Source organism: Protobothrops mucrosquamatus, unplaced genomic scaffold, assembly GCF_001527695.2.
Source record: "Protobothrops mucrosquamatus isolate PMUCROS unplaced genomic scaffold, P.Mucros_1.0 scaffold395, whole genome shotgun sequence".
Classification (NCBI taxonomy): domain Eukaryota; kingdom Metazoa; phylum Chordata; class Lepidosauria; order Squamata; family Viperidae; genus Protobothrops; species Protobothrops mucrosquamatus.
This window is the reverse complement of record NW_015386726.1, coordinates 310,418-326,945: the sequence shown is the minus strand read 5'-3', so window position 1 is coordinate 326,945 and position 16,528 is coordinate 310,418. Positions and strand designations below refer to the sequence as shown.

Sequence of the window (16,528 nt, the reverse complement as noted above, 5' to 3'; positions counted from 1 at the left end):
GGGGAGAGAGAGCCAGAGAGCGAGACAGACAGACGTAGGGAGAGGGAGGGAAAGAGAAAGGGAGAAAGGGAGAGGGAGAGAGCACGGGAAGGAGAGAAAGAGAGCGAGGGAGAGGAAGAGGGAGAGCGAGAGGAAGAGATAACGAGAGAGGGAGGGGGAGGACGGGGGAGGGGAGAAGACTGGACCAAAGTCACCCTGGGAGTGGCAGTGGGCCGGGGTCCTTCTTGCCCACCCTCCTCTCCTCTCCCCTCTCCTCTCCTCCCCGCCCGATGAGCTGCGCTGGTCCAGCCAAGCAAGGAAACGAAGCGGGCCCGTAAACCATCTCTTGCCTCTCCACTTCCCGCCCGGAGCCCAGCTTTAGGGGAGGCAATTTTTCTTGGTCCTACCGGGCTGGCCAGGGATGGCGAATCCAGGATCTTGTAGGCCGTGGCCGCCATCTGGTGGTCTTCGGAGGCCGGAAGCCCTCTCTGATGGTGGGGAATAAGCGATCAATCAGAATAGAGGTGGAAGGGACCTTGGAGGCCTTCTAGTCCAGCCCCCTGCTGGAGCAGGAGAACCTGTACCAGGGGTAGGCAACCTTGGCTCTTTTATGACTCGTGGACTTCAACTCCCAGAATTCCTGAGCCAGCCATGCTGAGGGGAAAGGGAGAGGTTTCCAAGCTGAGCCATGCTGGCTCAGGAATTCTGGGAGTTGAAGTCCATGAGTCATAAAAGAGCCAAGGTTGCCTACCGCTGACCTATACCATCTCAGACAACTGACTGTCCAGTCTCTTCTTAAAAACCTCCAGTGATAGAGTGCCCACGATTTCTGGTGGCAAGCTGTTCCACTGGTTAATTGTCCTCACTGTCAGGAAGTTTCTCCTTAATTCCAGATTGCTTCTCTCTTTGGTCAGTTTCCAACCATTGTTTCTTGTCCTGCCCACTGGTGCTTTGGAGAATAGTTTGACCCCCTCTTCTTTGTGGCACCTTCTCAAATACTGGAACACTGCTATCATGTCTCCCCTATTTCTTCTTTTCTTTAGACAAGCCAAACCCAAGTCCTGCAGCCGTTCTTCGTAGGCCTTGGATCATTTTAGTTGTTCTTCTCTGAATTTTTTTCAAAGTCTCAACATCTTTTTTGTAATATGGTGACCCAAATTGGCTGCAGTATTCCAGGTGTGGCCTTACTAGGGTTTTGTAAAGCGGCACTCATACTTTGTGTGATCTTGATTCTATGCCTCTGTTTATACAACCCAGGATTGTATTAGCTTTTTTGGCTACTGCTGCACACAGCTGGCTCATGGTCAAGTGATTGTCCACTAGGACTCCAAGGTCCCTCTCACCGTTGCTGTTCACCAGATAATTCAAGTTTCTCCTTAATTCCATTGCTGCCCAATGAGGCACCCCAGATGAAGGTTATAAACACACGCAAGAGTTTTAGTAATAGTGTATGTATATAGTAAAATCTTTAATGTAAATAACTTCTGTTTGGAGAGTCTTCGGGGGAAAAACACAAAGTGGGCTTCCCCTTCCCCTTTTCTATCCACCTCCCAAGCAGGCCCACACTGCAGGGATGTGGTTGAAAGGCAGGGACTGGATGGAGTGAGAATCTGCCCCTTTGGGACAAGGGATTCCTCCCCATTTCATCTGCTGGGACTTGAAGGGGGTCCAGGTTCAGCCGAGGGGTTCAAACGAAGACTCCAGAGTGACCTTGACAAGAGGGAATGATCCCTAATTAACAATTAGAGAGTATAATAATAATAATAATAATAATAATAATAATAATAATAATAATAATAATAATAATAATAATAATAACAACTGTAAGCAAGAACTGGTAGGATCATAAAATAGAGAAAGTCATAGAAAATGATAAAATTAAACTGCTCTGGGAGTTCAGAATTCAAACAGACAAGCACCTGCAACATAGCACCCCGGACTTAACAATTGTCGATAAGAAAGACAAAAAAGTCTGGATAGTGGACGTGGCAGTGCCTGGAGACAGCAGAATAGACGAGAAAGAACTGGAGAAAATAACAAAATACAAAGACCTGCAAATAGAAATAGAAAGACTGTGGCAAAAGCAAGCAAGGGTAGTACCAATAGTCATAGGCGTCTTGGGTGCAATCCCAAAACAACTGGAGCACCACTTGAACACCATTGGCATTGACAAATTCGCCATTAGTCAATTGCAAAAGGCGGCCTTCCTAGGAACTGCTTCCATCCTGCGACGATATCTGTAATACCATCAAACATCCACATCTGCCTAACCCAGGTCCTGGGTAAGGACTCGATAGGTAGACAAAATGCCAAATCCAGTCTGAACATCTGGCTAACTGTGCGATGATCCATAATAATAATAATAATAATAATAATAATAATAATAATAATAATAATAATAATAATAATAACAACAACAACAACAACAATAATAATAATAATAATAATAATAATAATAATAATAATAATAATAATAAACATTGGAAGGGACCTTGGAGGTCATCTAGTCCAACCCCCTGCTCAGGCAGGAAACCCTACAACATTTCGGAAGCTGCCCTCTCTCCTAGCAGATGTTTCATAATTAACAAAGAAGATGGGGCTAGGATGCTGGTAGCAGCCAAGGAGAGAGCTGGGTGCGATTTTACCAGAACGTGTAAAGATCAAGAGGGGTGGTGGTCAGGAACAGCAAATCACAAAATAGGGGTCCCTCCCTCCTTCCCTTCCCTTTTGCAATTTCCCAATACCTAGAAACACCCTAGGTCAGTTACTAATGTTTTGTGGTGTATTTTATGTTTAATTACACCACATTTGGGGTCCCAAGGCTGCCAAAAACCCTAGAAAAAAAATGGGGGTGTGCGCGTGCAGAACAGAAAATTAGAAAAGCCTATTAATTCATGGAGGGGAAATAGAAGACGCTCACCTGCAGGTGGTGAGATGGAAGTTGCTGGAAGGAGAAAAAGACCCTATCAGGACCTTTCATGGGCTGGAGGACTCCCCATTGATAGTCCATAATTGGTTGCACAGTCTTTATGTATAGCCCCTCAAAATCAAATTTCTCAGGGGGACCATCAGCCTTGGGATTTAGGGGTCAGGGGGAACCCTCTTGACCCCTATGCTCACTATGCTTGATGAGATCCCACCCCTGGATGGTCCCCTCCCCACAACCTCTCATCCAGCCACCCACACTCACCTTTCTTGCTCTTCAGGTAGAGGGAGAGCCCCATGGTGAAGAAGATCACCCCGATCATGGCTGCCACGATCCCCGTCCAGAGTTTGCTCCTGGCCGAGTTGGAGGAACGGGGCTCTGGGGAAGGAGAAGGAGCCCCCCCTGAGCAGGAGGATCAGGGCCAGCTTCCCCCCCAGGAGGGTCCATCCTGGCTCCCCCCAGAGGGAGGGTCTTTCTCCCTGCTTCTCAGGGCAGGAGGGGGTCCCCAGAGCAGGAGGGGAGGGAGGGGAGGGCCTCACCCCACTGGACGGTGATGGGGGCCTCCAGGCTGGCGTGCCCCACCTGGCAGGTGTAGACGTCCCCCCGCTGGGGCTGGGTCTCCAGCATCACCTGGAGCTGGTAGGTCCAGTCTCCGTTCTGGAGCTCCTCCCCAAAGGCCACACCCTCCTCCTCTGGCTGCCCGTTCTTCAGCCACCGGACCTCGATCTCCACGGGGTAGAAGCCCCTCACAATGCAAAGGAGGATGGTGGGGGGGGAAGCGGGGTCCAGCTTGGTGGGGGAGATGGAGACGGTGGGCTTGGCTGGAGGGGAAGAGGAGGAGGAGGGATGTGAGAGACACAACAGGGCCCAGAACAGAAGACCAAATGCAGGAACAATTTTAATTTTTAAATAACAGAATAAAGGCAAAATAATAATCTTGGCCTCTATCTAATAAGATGAAAGGTTGATTGATCTAATTTATATAGCTGCTCATCTCAGCAAGTGCCTCTGAGCAGCAGAGGTTTTAAAAAAAAATAAGAACAATCGTAAATATTAGAAAAATTAAATACAGCAATGCAACAACTCAAATCAGAATCAAATTCATAACCAAGAAGCCAGTCCCTGGCACCTCAGACCCTGGCACAGAACAAAGTTTTCAGAGCCTAATAAAAAGTCAAGGCCCAGGCCCAGGCTAAGGATTCAGACTGTGAATCTGATTCTGAGGAACCTGCTCCAGATGAAACCATGGAATGTCAGCCTCAGGAGATCCCAAGCTGACATGAGGCTGATCAAATATGGGCACCACCTGAACAGCTGGGGCAGTTAGATCAGGATGACATAAGGCCACTCAGCCTCCACACCAGGCAAGTAGAATGAAGTGCAGAGTAGAGATGTTCTATAAGGCTTCTCGCCAAGTAGGGGAGTAAATTTCTTGAGGAATGACAGCTGGCTGCAGCCAGATAAAAGAGGCATCTCTAACCCATGTTTCTGTGCAGGGAAACAACCATATATTATTTAGCTCACGGGTGTCAAACTCGCCACGTCACGTGACGTGTCGCGATGTATCGTGACTTTTTTTGCATTGCCAGAGCTGGGGTGGGTGCGGCCTCCGTATGATGCAACCAGTCCATAGGCCGGCAGTTTGACACCCCTGATTTAGCTCTTCTGAGGATTCTTCCAGTGAAAGTCTGACCTCTGGACTGGCTGACAACCTTGACTCGGCACTCGGAACTTTGGACTGATTTTGGACTATTGTTCTGCGCACTTCTGTTAACACCAAACTAATTCAGGCTGGCTTTTTTTTAATTTGCCTTCCTTTGCTCTCAGTAAACTGTGAGCTATCTTAGGAACAGTGTGTAAGCCAATATTTGAGGAGACCACAACCAGGGAGAATGTTTCCCAAACTGGGTGTTACAGCAAAAAACCCCCCCAAAACATGTTTTCTGCATCTCAGCAACCAACATTCTTTACCTGATGCACGCGCGTCCTTTCTGATCAGATCCAGTGGATAGGAACAACAGGAGAGAGAGGGTCCTTCAATTAACCCAGTCCCAAATCATGAAGGCCTTTAAACCAGCACCTTGAATGAACCTGGAAGCACACTGGCACACAATTCAGCCCACGGAATTGCTGTGTTACGCGCGCCAAATAACTGGCACCATTTACAACGCATGCTGCTGCATTCTACGCCAGTTGAGCTTCCAAATGCTCTCCAAGGGCAGCCCCACGTGCAGCGCATTGCAGTACTCCAGACGAGAGGTCACATGTGACAGTGAGCAAGGGCCCTTGGTCCAGAGATGGGTGCAGTCTCACATCAATACCTGGGAAGTCTCTGGAAAAGAGAATCAAGCAACGGAGGTGCGTACACCTAGAAACCAGCAAAGCTATTACTAGAAGCCAAACGTGTGTGTGTCAAAAACAGAACATGCTTTATTGCATTCTTTGAGACAAGTAAATAAATTAGTGGGCCAGCAAAACCTTGTGGACCTTAATTTTCTTATCGCTGAACTGTATTTTGTCAGATAGGGCCCAAGGTTCAAGTCTGTTAATGTCCTATCTTCCTGACCCTATCTTCCAAAGCAGATATGGGGAACCATGGCCCCTTTATAACTTGTGGACTTCAACTCCCAGAATTCCTAAGCCAGGCTGGCTCAGGAATTCTGGGAGTTGAAGTCCAAAAATCATTAAAGGGGTCATAGTTCCCCACCTCTGTTCAAAAGTGTTTCGCTATTCACCTCAGCTTCGAGTTGTCTGCAAATTTGATAAGTTCTCCTTTTATCCTTTCATCTTAATTGTGGCAGTTTTCCCTCTTATGGAAGAAAAATCTTATTCAGCTCTGTGGTAACATATTAATTTTTGGAAAACGTGGACTCTGACATGGAATCTTAACAATGCTTGAGGTTATTCCTTATCCGAGGAATATAATTTCCCTGAAAAGGCCAAATTGCAACAAACACAGCTATAAAAGACTTGATTTGTACAATGCTTGGCCTCTGAAACTCTACCAATTGACAGAAATAAATATTATTATTGCACAACAAATTAAAATGACAAAAAACAAATGTAGACAAAAATGTAGGCAGAATAACAGGGAATTCAGTCATTCTATATTAACAATTCAGGGTTCATGATGTTGGATGTGTTTCTTATGACCTGTAACAAAATTCCTTTGCTAATTCCCTGTTTTAGACCTTTGGAAACTGATTTTTTTAAAATCCTAAAATACCAAACACACTATTTTTGAGGCCTAGGAGGAAAGAGAGAGAAAGAAATTGGCCTCTGGCAGAAAGAGGGAGAGACAAACATCCCCTTTGATCTCTAAATAGATATTTAGCACAATCTTGCTGGGTTTCCCCCAGAATCTCTTTGGGAATTTTCTGGAGGGGATTAAAGAGATCCCAGATTCTGGGCAGGAAAAGATTTTAGATCATGGGAACAAGTGGAATATATAGAGTAGAGTAGAGTAGAGTAGAGTAGAGTAGAGTAGAGTAGAGTAGAGTAGAGTAGAGTAGAGTAGAGTAGAGTAGAGTAGAGTAGAGTAGAGTAGAGTAGATTACGGAATAGGGTAGGGTAGGCTGGGTAGAGTAGAGTAGAGTAGAGTAGAGTAGAGTAGAGTAGAGTATATAGAGTAGAGTAGAGTAGAGTAGATTACGGAGTAGGGTAGGCTGGGTTGGGTAGAGTAGAGTACAGTAGAGTAGAGTAGGGTAGAGTAGAGTAGAGTAGAGTAGAGTAGAGTAGAGTAGAGTAGAGTAGAGTAGGGAATGGGAGTGGGACTGGGAGTGAGAATGGGAATAGTAATAATAATAATAATAATAATAATAATAATAATAATAATAATAATAATAATAATAATAGTAGTAGTAGTAGTAGTAGTAGTAGTAGTAGTAGTAAAGTTGGAAGGTACCTTGGAGGTCATCTAGTCCAACCCCTTGCTCAGGCAGAAAACCCTATACCATTTTGGACAAATGGCTGTCCAGTCTCTTCTTAAAAACCTCCAGTGATGAAGCACCCACAACTTCTGGAGGCAGGTCGTTCCACTGATTAATTGTCCTCACTGTTAGAAAATTTCTCCTTACTTCTAGGTTGCTTCTCTCCTTGGTTAGTTTCCATCCCTTGTTTCTTGTCTTGCCTTCTGGTGCTTTAGAGAATAAGTGGACCCTCCCTCTTCTTTTGTGGCAGCCCCTCAAATGCTGGAACACCGCCATCATCTCACCCCCTAGCCTAGTCCTTCTGTTCATTAAACTAGACATCCCCAATACCAGCAACTGTTCTTAATTTCGTAGATCTCAAGAGCACAGAATGAATAGAGTAAATTTTTATAGGGCAGAATTTTAAGGGGTAAACGAAAGGGAGGTCTCGGCATCCACCTCTCCAGGAAGCCCCTCCCTCCCAGACTCACCTCTCCGGCCAACCACGAGCCCCATCTTGGCCACCTCGTAGTTGTGCCCACAGAAGCGATCCACTTCGGCCCTCTTCATCATCAGAATGAGCTTGTTGGCGTTCCACTCCTTGGCCTCCAGCTGCCCCAGCTCCGTGACGGCCATGTGTCTCCCGAGGCGGCTGTCGAAGCGGACAAACTCTTGCCGATCGTAGAAGTACCTGTCCAGGTAACGCACCTGCTGTGTCCCCTCAAGGAAAAAACAGTCGGTCTTCTCCTGGTACAAGAAATGGACTGCGAGGAGGAGGAGGAGGAGGAGGAGGAGGAAGGCCATTATGACGGGGTCCAGGGTCCATCGCTCTCAGCCATGACATGACTTCTTGGGGGGTTCACCCTCTTTTAATGCAACAAACTTTGGGGAGTCCAGATGTGGGTCTAATTCAGGCCCCGAAGTTCCGTCTCCAACCCAGCCATCGGGATGTGGGGAGGGGGGCGACTGGGACAGTCGTGCTCCCCATCCCCCATGACTGGGTTGGAAGTTGCCTTCCCACAATCCCCCCTCCCCACTTTAGTGACATTCAAGGAACAGGGGGTTCACAGTCTATACTGCTGGGGGGGGAATTGGGGGCAGAAAGCGGAGACACCCCCCATGAAGTTTGAGACTCCCGCAGGATGCTGCATCACTTGCCCTTGACCCCTTCCTCAAAGTCACGTGATTTTTCCCCCAACAGCATCCCAGCCCCCCTCCTCCTCCTCCCCCCCACTGAGCCCCCTCTCCTTACCAGGAAGTTTCTTCCCCTCTTCGCTTCCAGGGTTCTGGGCCAGCACCCCCACCAGTAACAGCAGGGGGACCCCAGCACTGCCCATGGATGCCGCCACACAAGCCCCCCCTCCCTAAGAGAGAGGGGGAGGACCCAGATGCTTCGAATCTCAGAATTGGTGGGTCTGAATTGGGAGGCGGGTGGGTGGGAGGAAGTGGTGTTTTTTTTGTTCCTCTCGAAATTGGCCGAAGAAACAGAAGGACCAATGAGAATTCTCCCTCCTGCCGCGTCATCGGTCTCCGGGAAGAGTTTCTCTTGACTTCGACCTGTGGAGTAGATAGTTCAAGACGGAGAGAGAAACAGAGAAGATAGAAGGGGGACGACCTATGGAGATTAGAGCTGGAAGGGCACTTGAAGGTCTTCTAGTCCAGCCCCCTGCTCGAGCAGGAGACCCTATAACATTTCAGACAGGTGACTGTCCAGTCTCTTCTTAAAAGCCTCCAAGGATGGAGCGCCCACGATTTCTGGAGGCCAGCTGTTCCACTGGTTAATTGTCCTCACTGTTAGGAAGTTTCTCCTTCATTCCAGGTTGCTTCTCTCTTTGGTCAGTTTCCAACCATTGTTTCTTGTCCTGCCCTCCAGGTCCTAGTTTTCCTAGTTGGAGGCAACTGGATTTTTTTGTTTTTCCTTGGAAGACGTTTCGCTTCTTGTCCCAGAAGCTTCTTCAGCTCTGACTACTCCCCACCATCCAGTCAGAGCTGAAGAAGCTTCTGGGATGAGAAGCAAAACGTCTTCAAGGGAAAACCCAGGAAAGTCCAGCTGACTTTTGGAAAAGCCCCTTTGGGCCAACGGAGACCTGGAGGAGGGAGACTCTCTGGAGAGACCCCCCCCCAGCTCCACCCCTTTAAGCTGAAGACACCCCCCCTCCCAGATTGCAAACATCCCCCTTCTATGTCCCAAAGGTGCTTTTTTTCAGGACTTCCTTATTTTTCCTTTCTGGGAAGTCAGCCCCCCCCCCCAAGAAGGAAATATTAAAAGGGCAGAAAAATATATTTTCTTCAAGGATCTTAAAGAGACAGAAAAGCATGCCCAGTTTTTCTTAATAGCCCCAAGTCTGCCTCCCCCAAGCAGAAACCAGCGCTGTACAAATGCAGATGTAAACCATCAGGAAAGTTGGAGCTAGGAGATTAGGAAGACAAAGACCTAAAATCTGCCTACCCCACCTGAGGCAGGACATGGTAGGATGAACTCACAAAGGCCAAAGGGCACACCCAAACTCAGGTCAGAATACATGACACAGGAAATAGCCTCAAAACAGGAACAGGAAAGAACCCCAAACAAAAGGCTCCAGAGGGTATAAAAAACCTACTCCCTACATGTGCTAAGTCCTTTTTTTTCTTCTCTTGCTGCCAGAACCATCTTCCTATCTGGCTCTCCTTTCCAACAAACAACAACCTTCTTCTCAAAGCAGTTGCCATGTTTATTCCCAGCTTGGATGAACCATGACGAAGACTTTTCTTCCAACACCTTTGAAGACTTTTTGCTTCTCATCCAAGAAGCTTCTCCAGCTCTGACTGGATGGTGGGGAAGGGAAGGATTTTATACTCCTTGCAGACCGCTAGTCATTTGCATTCTTGCATTCGTTGAATCCACTTGGAGGTTTACCTGTGTCCTCAAGGTCACCTGAGTAATGCAAATGGGTGTGGAACACAGTCCTTTCAGCGGTCCCAAGAAGGCTCCACGCCCATTTGCACCACTCAGGTGACCTTTCAGGACACAGGTAAACCTCCAAGTGGCCTCAACGACCCTCTAAAAGAAGGCAAATGACCAGCGGTCTGCAAGGAGTATAAATCTTTCCATTCCCCCGCCATCCGGTCAGAGCTGAAGAAGCTTCTTGGATGAGAAGCGAAACATTTTTAAAGGAAAAGCGAGGAAGTCTTGAAAAAAAAAAGCACCTTTGGGACATTGAAGGGGGGTATTTGCAATCGGGGGGGGGGGTGTCCCGCAGCTTAAGGGGCAAAACTCACGTAACAAATGTCTCACTTAACGACAGAAATTTGGGGCTCCATTGTGGTCGTTAAGTCGAGGATTTCCTGTACTAACTTAACAAATGCAATGATTCACTTAACGACTATGGCGAGAAAGGTCGAAAACTGGGGCAAAACTCACGTAAAAAGCATCTCACTTAAGAACAGAAATTTTGGCCTCCCTTGTGGCCGTTAAGTCGAGGACCGCCTGTCTGCTCAACAGGAACAGAAGCGCCTTGAAGTTCACCTTCCTCTGCAGAAACCGTTTCCTTACACACACACCCCACCAAATTCTCCAAACCCTGGATCCAATGTGAGAAGTTTTATATCCAAACATACCAGATAGTCCAAAGGCAAACAAAACACAGCTCACTGACACTCGATTCCTTAACACAAAAGGTTGCCTTCAGCAACCAGCACCTCCCACACCTTCCCTTTTATTATGCAGCCAAGGCGTGGCTTCCTAATGCCTTCTCTTTTGCCTTTGGAACCGCCCCATTGCATTCCTCTGTCCGAATCTCCTTGCCTGCCTGCGCATTTATGCATCCAGGATTTGTCCCAACTGTTCTTCATCACTGTCCAACTCAGGTTCCCAGCACAGCTGTGTCTCAGCCTGAGCATGAGTAGAGGGGCCAGGCTCCTCGTCCGACTGTAAGTCTTGGAGCTTATCAGAGCCTTCCTCTGACTCTGATGTCACTCCAGGCCCCTCCTCCTCCTCCTCCTCCTTCTCCTCTGATTCCCCAGACTCAGCTGCCGGGGCCACTGGCTGATGAGGAATCACAACAGCTGCAGCCTCCCCATAGTCACATGATCAAAATTCGGAGGCTTGGCAACAGGCTCACATTTATGATGGTCGCAGCATCCGTGTGTGTGTGTGTGTGTGTGAGGTGATCCCCTTTTGCGACCTTCTGACAGGCAAAATCAACGGGGAAGCCGGATTCACTTAGCAACCGTGTCACTCATTTAACAACCTCAGGGATTCACTTAACAACGGTGGCAGGAAAGGTCGTAAAATGGGGCAAGATTCGCTTAACAAATGCCTCCCGTAGCGACATAAAATGTTGGCCTCCATTGTGGCTGTAAGTCGAGGACTGCCTGTTTTTTAATGCTTTATACTGTTTCCCTCTTCCCTGGAAGCGTTAGCAGAATCGACCTGATGGTCTCTTCTTCTGACACCCACCAACCCCCTCAAGGCCTCCATGGCGTTCGAAGTCTCCAATTTCTCACCCATCTGGAAAAAAACAAAATAAAACTGAAAATGCAAAGAGGGCTCTTTGCGAATAAATAATAAAATAAAATAATAAAATAAAATAATAAAATAAAATAATAAAATAAAATAAATTAAAATAAAATAATAAAATAAAATAAAATAAAATAATAAAATAAAATAAAATAAAATAAAATAATAAAATAAAATAAAATAATAAAATAAAATAATAAAATAATAAAATAAAAAAATAAAATAAAATAACGAAATAAAATAATAAAATAAAAATAATAAAATAAAATAAAAATAATAAAATAAAATAATAATAATAATAAAATAAAATAAAATAATAAAATAAAAATAATAGAATAAAATAAAAATAACAAAATAAAATAAAAATAACAAAATAAAATAATAAAATAAAATAAAATAAAATAAATCAAACGAAATGAAATGAAATGGAATAAATCACTTTTATTTCTTGGCTTTTTTTTTTTTTGAGCAGCGGGCTCGACTAGAAGACCTCCTACGTCCCTCTCCAGTTCTATTCTGACTCAGGTTGATTCAAAGGCTGGCGGGCACTGCGGGGGCGGGTCACGTGGCCGCCGCAGCGGCTCCTCCGACGCAATAATCCCGGCCGCCATCTTGAAACCGGGCGATAGTGAGCTCCGCTGCGGCGTCCGCGACTTCCGGTTTGCTGGGTTTCCGCCCTCCCGCGAGGCCAGAGCGGCGGCCGGTATCGGCGGGGGCGGAGCTGTTGGCGGGCGCTGCGCGATTCGGAGGTGAGACTGCCGTTCCCATTGTCCGCGGCGAAGCGGGGCTTCCCTTTCCCTTGCCGGGAGACCCTCAGAAGGACCTGGAGCCCCCCCCCTTCCAGCTGCCGGACTACAGAGTCCATCACCCCAGGCAGGCGGGGGGAGGGCGATGGCAGCGGGCTACATCTCCCATCATCCTGGCCGGCCGAGCTCCATGTGCCTTGGCTGGTAGACTGTGGAGGAACTAGGCGACCCTCTCCCTTTTCCAGAGGGGCTGGACTACAACTCCCATCCTCCCCAAGGAACGTAGGCACTCCTTCTGCTTGGCCGGGGGTGGGTGGGCTGCTTCATCCCCCCCCCAGGAAGTGCAGCATGGGCTCAGTCATACTCGTGGCCCCCTCGACCTGCCTTCAAAAACCCCACCAAACTTATTATTTTGTGGTTTTGCTGTGGCTGAGCCCTGCCAGTTTATCATTTTTTATTTTTTATTTATACAGGTAGTCCTCAACAGTTCATTTAGTGACCGTTCAAAGTTACGGCATCACTGAGAAAGGAGATTTATGACCCTTTTCCCCACTTAATGACCGTCGCAGCCTCCCCAGGGCCATGTGGCTTGGCAATTGACTCATATTGATGACGTTCGGTCGTGGGGTCCCGGGGGGCATGTGGTCCCCTTTTGTGACCTTCGTGACAAGCAAAGTCAGTGGGGAAGGAAGCCAGGCTCATTTAACAACTGTGTTACTAACTTAACAATTGCAATAATTTACTTAATAACCGTGGCAAGAAAGGCTGTAAAATGGGACAGAATTCACTTCACCAATGTCTTGGTTAGCAACATACGTTTTGAGTTCCATTGTGGTCGTAAGTTGAGGGCTACCTGTAAACACATTTTTTTATTTTTATCTATACACATACAAGTGTGTATGTGCATGTCTGTGTGTGTACATATACATACATACATACATATCTCCCACTCTTTGTCAGCCACAAAATTTTGAATTTAAAGTATTCACAGTATATACACACACATATGAACATATATATACACACACACATGAACATTATCTATATATATATATATATATTATATAAGATAGATATGTAGATATGTATATGGATGGATAGATAGATAAATAGATTAATATATATAGATATGTATATGGATAGATAAGAGAGAAAGAGATGATAGATGATAGATAGATAGATGATAGATAGATAGATAGATAGATAGATAGATAGATAGATAGATAGATAGATATAGATTAATATATGTAGATATGTGTATGGATAGATAAGAGAGAGAGAGAGAGATGATAGAGATATATTAATATTTGTAGATATGTATATGGATAGATAAGATAGATATGTTCATATATAGATATTGATATGGTCAAACACACACACAGACAGTGCTCGACTTACAACTACAATTGAGCCCAATAATTTCTGTTGTTAAGTGAGGCGTTTGTTAAGTGAATTTTGCCCCATTTTAACTACCTTTCTTGCCCCAGTTGCTAAATGAATCACTGCACCTAAGTTACTGACCCGGTTAAGTGAAACTGGCTTCCCTCCCCATTGACTTTGCTTGTCAGAAAGTTGCAAAAGGAGATAGCGTGACTCCGGGCCGCTGCAACCATCATGAATGTGAGCCGATTGCGAAGCATCCAAATGTAAACCACGTGGCCTGGGACCTCCATCATAAGTGGTCCGAAGTCACTTTTTTCAGGGCCCTTGTAACTAAACAAGCTGTTGTAATTCGAGGACTATCTATACCAGGGGTGTCAAACTGCCGGCCCGTGGGCTGGATGTGTCCGGTGAAACCGTGCCCACCCAGTTGCCAACAATGGAAAAAAAGTTGGGATACGTCGTGACACGTCACGTGACGTTGCGAGTTTGACACCCCTGATCTGTACTGTGAAGCTGCCGGGAAGGAAACACCTCTGGATGTAATAATTCGGTTTAACCAGATGATTGAAGCTCTCGCGTTCTTTATTCCAGCTTGAAGGAGAAGAAGAAGAAGAAAAAAAAAGATCCTCGTTCCATGCAAGGCGAGAAAGACGCCATGGGCGAAGCGCTGCAGAAGAAGTTACAAGCGGAGCTGGAGAAATATCAGCAGCTGCAGAAAGGTCAGGACCTTTCCCCGGATCCTGGAGGGAGGGTCCCAGGACCCTCCCCTACACCACCTTCCCCTTCCTCCCAGTCGCTCCTGGGAGGAAAGGGTTTGCGCAAGGCCATTCTGCAGGCTCCTGCTCTCTGGAGGTGGCAGCCATTTTAGAAGCACACTTTTTAAAAAGGGCTTCTCAGTCGGGGTCCAGCCAGATGCTCCCATGCTCCCCACCAGCCGGGCTGCGTGAAAAGAATAGGAGCTGTGGTCCCATACTTTGAGTGGGCACCAAACATATACAGAGAGCTTGCTGAGGTGGGGTCTACAGTGGCTGGGGAGGGTATCTGGAAGCCCACAAGCGCCTTCGCCTTCCTCACCTCCCCGTGGCCTCCTTCGCCCTTCAGCGCCCGCCTCTTGGGGTGCTGGAGCATGGTTCCACTCCTTCCTTTGACCTCTTGGGGGGGGCTCCCCCCAACCAGCCAGAGCCTATCAGGCCTTCTTGCATCCTGGAGAGTTGGCACAGGAGACAGAAGGATTGTGACCCCCCCATAAAGGGATCCCTCTGGGATCCCAATATGGAGGGGTTCACAAAGGTGTGGATGGTCTTCAGAGGGACCCCAAGTGTTCTTCTCTATTTGAGAGGCTTTTGGCAGTATTGGGGGGGGGGTGTCCACGGAGCCCCGTCCCTCTCCCGATTCCTTCGAAGCTCTTAGAAAAAGTCTCCTCTCTCCTGGACCTGAGGGGTGTGTGGCTTCTGGAAACAGGCTCAGAAGGACCCTAACCACAAGGAGGTCTCTTCTCTTCCCTCCTCGCAGATATGAGCAAATGCATGACGGCCCGTCAGAAGCTGGAGGCTCAGTTGACAGAGAACCATGTAGTGAAGGAGGTGAGGGCGAAGCTGGTTGTCTCCTCCCCCTCCCCTGTCTTGAGTCCCCTTTTCTGCCACAGCCCTCCTTCTCTTCTTCTCCCCTCCAGGAACTGGACCTGCTGGACTCCTCTAACGCCGTCTACAAGCTCATCGGGCCGGTGCTGGTGAAGCAGGACACGGAGGAAGCCAAAGCCACCGTCGGAAAGAGGCTGGACTACATCACAGGGGAGATGTGAGTGGGTGGGGGTGTCCTCGGTGGGGCCTCCAGCTCCCGAGGCAGTCTACCTCAGCCCCCCCCCCCCAGTTTTTCTGACTTCTCCCCGCGCTCAGGCGCTTACCGGCCTGATTCTCTCTCTCTGCAGCAAGCGCTACGACGCCCAGATTCAGGACTACGAGCGGAAGTCGGAGCAGCACCGGGAGGCCCTGGGCCGGCTGCAGCAGGAGTTCCAGCGGACCCAGGGCAAGGTGTCCGTCAAGACTTGAAGGGGCAGCGCGGAAGGAGGGGTGGGCTGGCTGGCGCCCCCAGGCCCGCCATTTGGGCCTTTTGGATCCCTTCGAATAAAATTCTGCTGGACCTTTTGTGTGCCTCCTCTCTTGCACTTGGAGCTGGGAGGGAGGGGGGCAGAATTCCCAGAGGAAGGTGCCCAATGAGAGGGAGACATCCAAAGCCGGGTGTCATGGTTCCGACAGATGAAACTCTTCAAAAGAACTTCGAGGCATTGTTTACCTTAAAGAATCTTTATTTTGAGTAGCATAACATCGGCACTGCATAATCGAAGCCAAAAACTGAATTCCCCTCCCCTGAGCACATACTACCAAAGCACAATTTCCTCCTCCAATTAACAGTCATAAATCACATTCCCCAATGCTTGAAGCATGGGCTTCCTCTCCAGGTCTCCAGCCCACCAATTCCTTATCAGCTCTGGTTACAATAACCTTGTTTCTCAGGCTAGGTTTAGTGTTGTTATGTCTAGCTGGACTCTTGCTCACATCCCTCCTCCCAGCATCATCTAACTCTAAAAGCAAAAGGTAAAAGATGGCTACATTTCCGTCTGTTGTCAATGCAAAAACATCCGATGTTAGCAGCGTTGACACCGGGTGCGGTTCAGGTGCTCGGGTAAGTGAGCTCAGCCCCATGGAAAAGACACGACAAACCTTCCAGACCTGAAGACAAAGTTTCTTTGCCTGACTGGGGTACAGATCATATTCTTCCTGGAACTTTTTTTTTTGGTATAAATTTTATTAGTTTTTATAGGATTAGGAATGAGGTGGGATAAGGATTGGGGTTGGGATCTGGGTTAGGATTAGAGTTAGGGTTGGGGTTTTTCCAAATAACATTCTCAATATTTAGCAAACAGCATAATGTCTGGGTTCATGTGTTTAACAAGAAATAATAGATAATAGTTAATTATAAACAATGTTAATTAATTGCTCGATAGTCTTACTAATATATATTCAAAGTTATATATCATATTTCTTTCTCTCTAACTCATGTTTCTAGCCACTGATAGAAATTATCCCAT

At 47.2% G+C, this 16,528-nt stretch overlaps 2 protein-coding genes across 2 annotated transcripts; one reads left to right on the top strand and one right to left on the bottom strand.

The window, feature by feature from the left end:
* Positions 1-3,169: 3,169 nt before the first annotated feature.
* Positions 3,170-8,150, bottom strand: LOC107287513 (DLA class II histocompatibility antigen, DR-1 beta chain; the record flags this gene model as incomplete). The annotated part of the gene is made up of 4 exons (XM_015816031.1): positions 8,066-8,150; positions 7,305-7,577; positions 3,445-3,726; positions 3,170-3,283 (listed from the first exon to the last, which is right to left on the bottom strand). Coding segments are annotated over exons 1-4 (754 nt in total), but the record flags the coding sequence as incomplete, so codon positions are not given.
* Positions 8,151-14,056: 5,906 nt separating this feature from the next.
* On the top strand, positions 14,057-15,578 carry PFDN6 (prefoldin subunit 6). The gene is made up of 4 exons (XM_015816032.1): positions 14,057-14,159; positions 14,953-15,023; positions 15,113-15,237; positions 15,368-15,578. Exons 1-4 carry the CDS (start codon positions 14,075-14,077, stop codon positions 15,486-15,488), a joined length of 402 nt encoding a protein of 133 aa, XP_015671518.1. The 5' UTR covers positions 14,057-14,074; the 3' UTR covers positions 15,489-15,578.
* Positions 15,579-16,528: the final 950 nt, after the last annotated feature.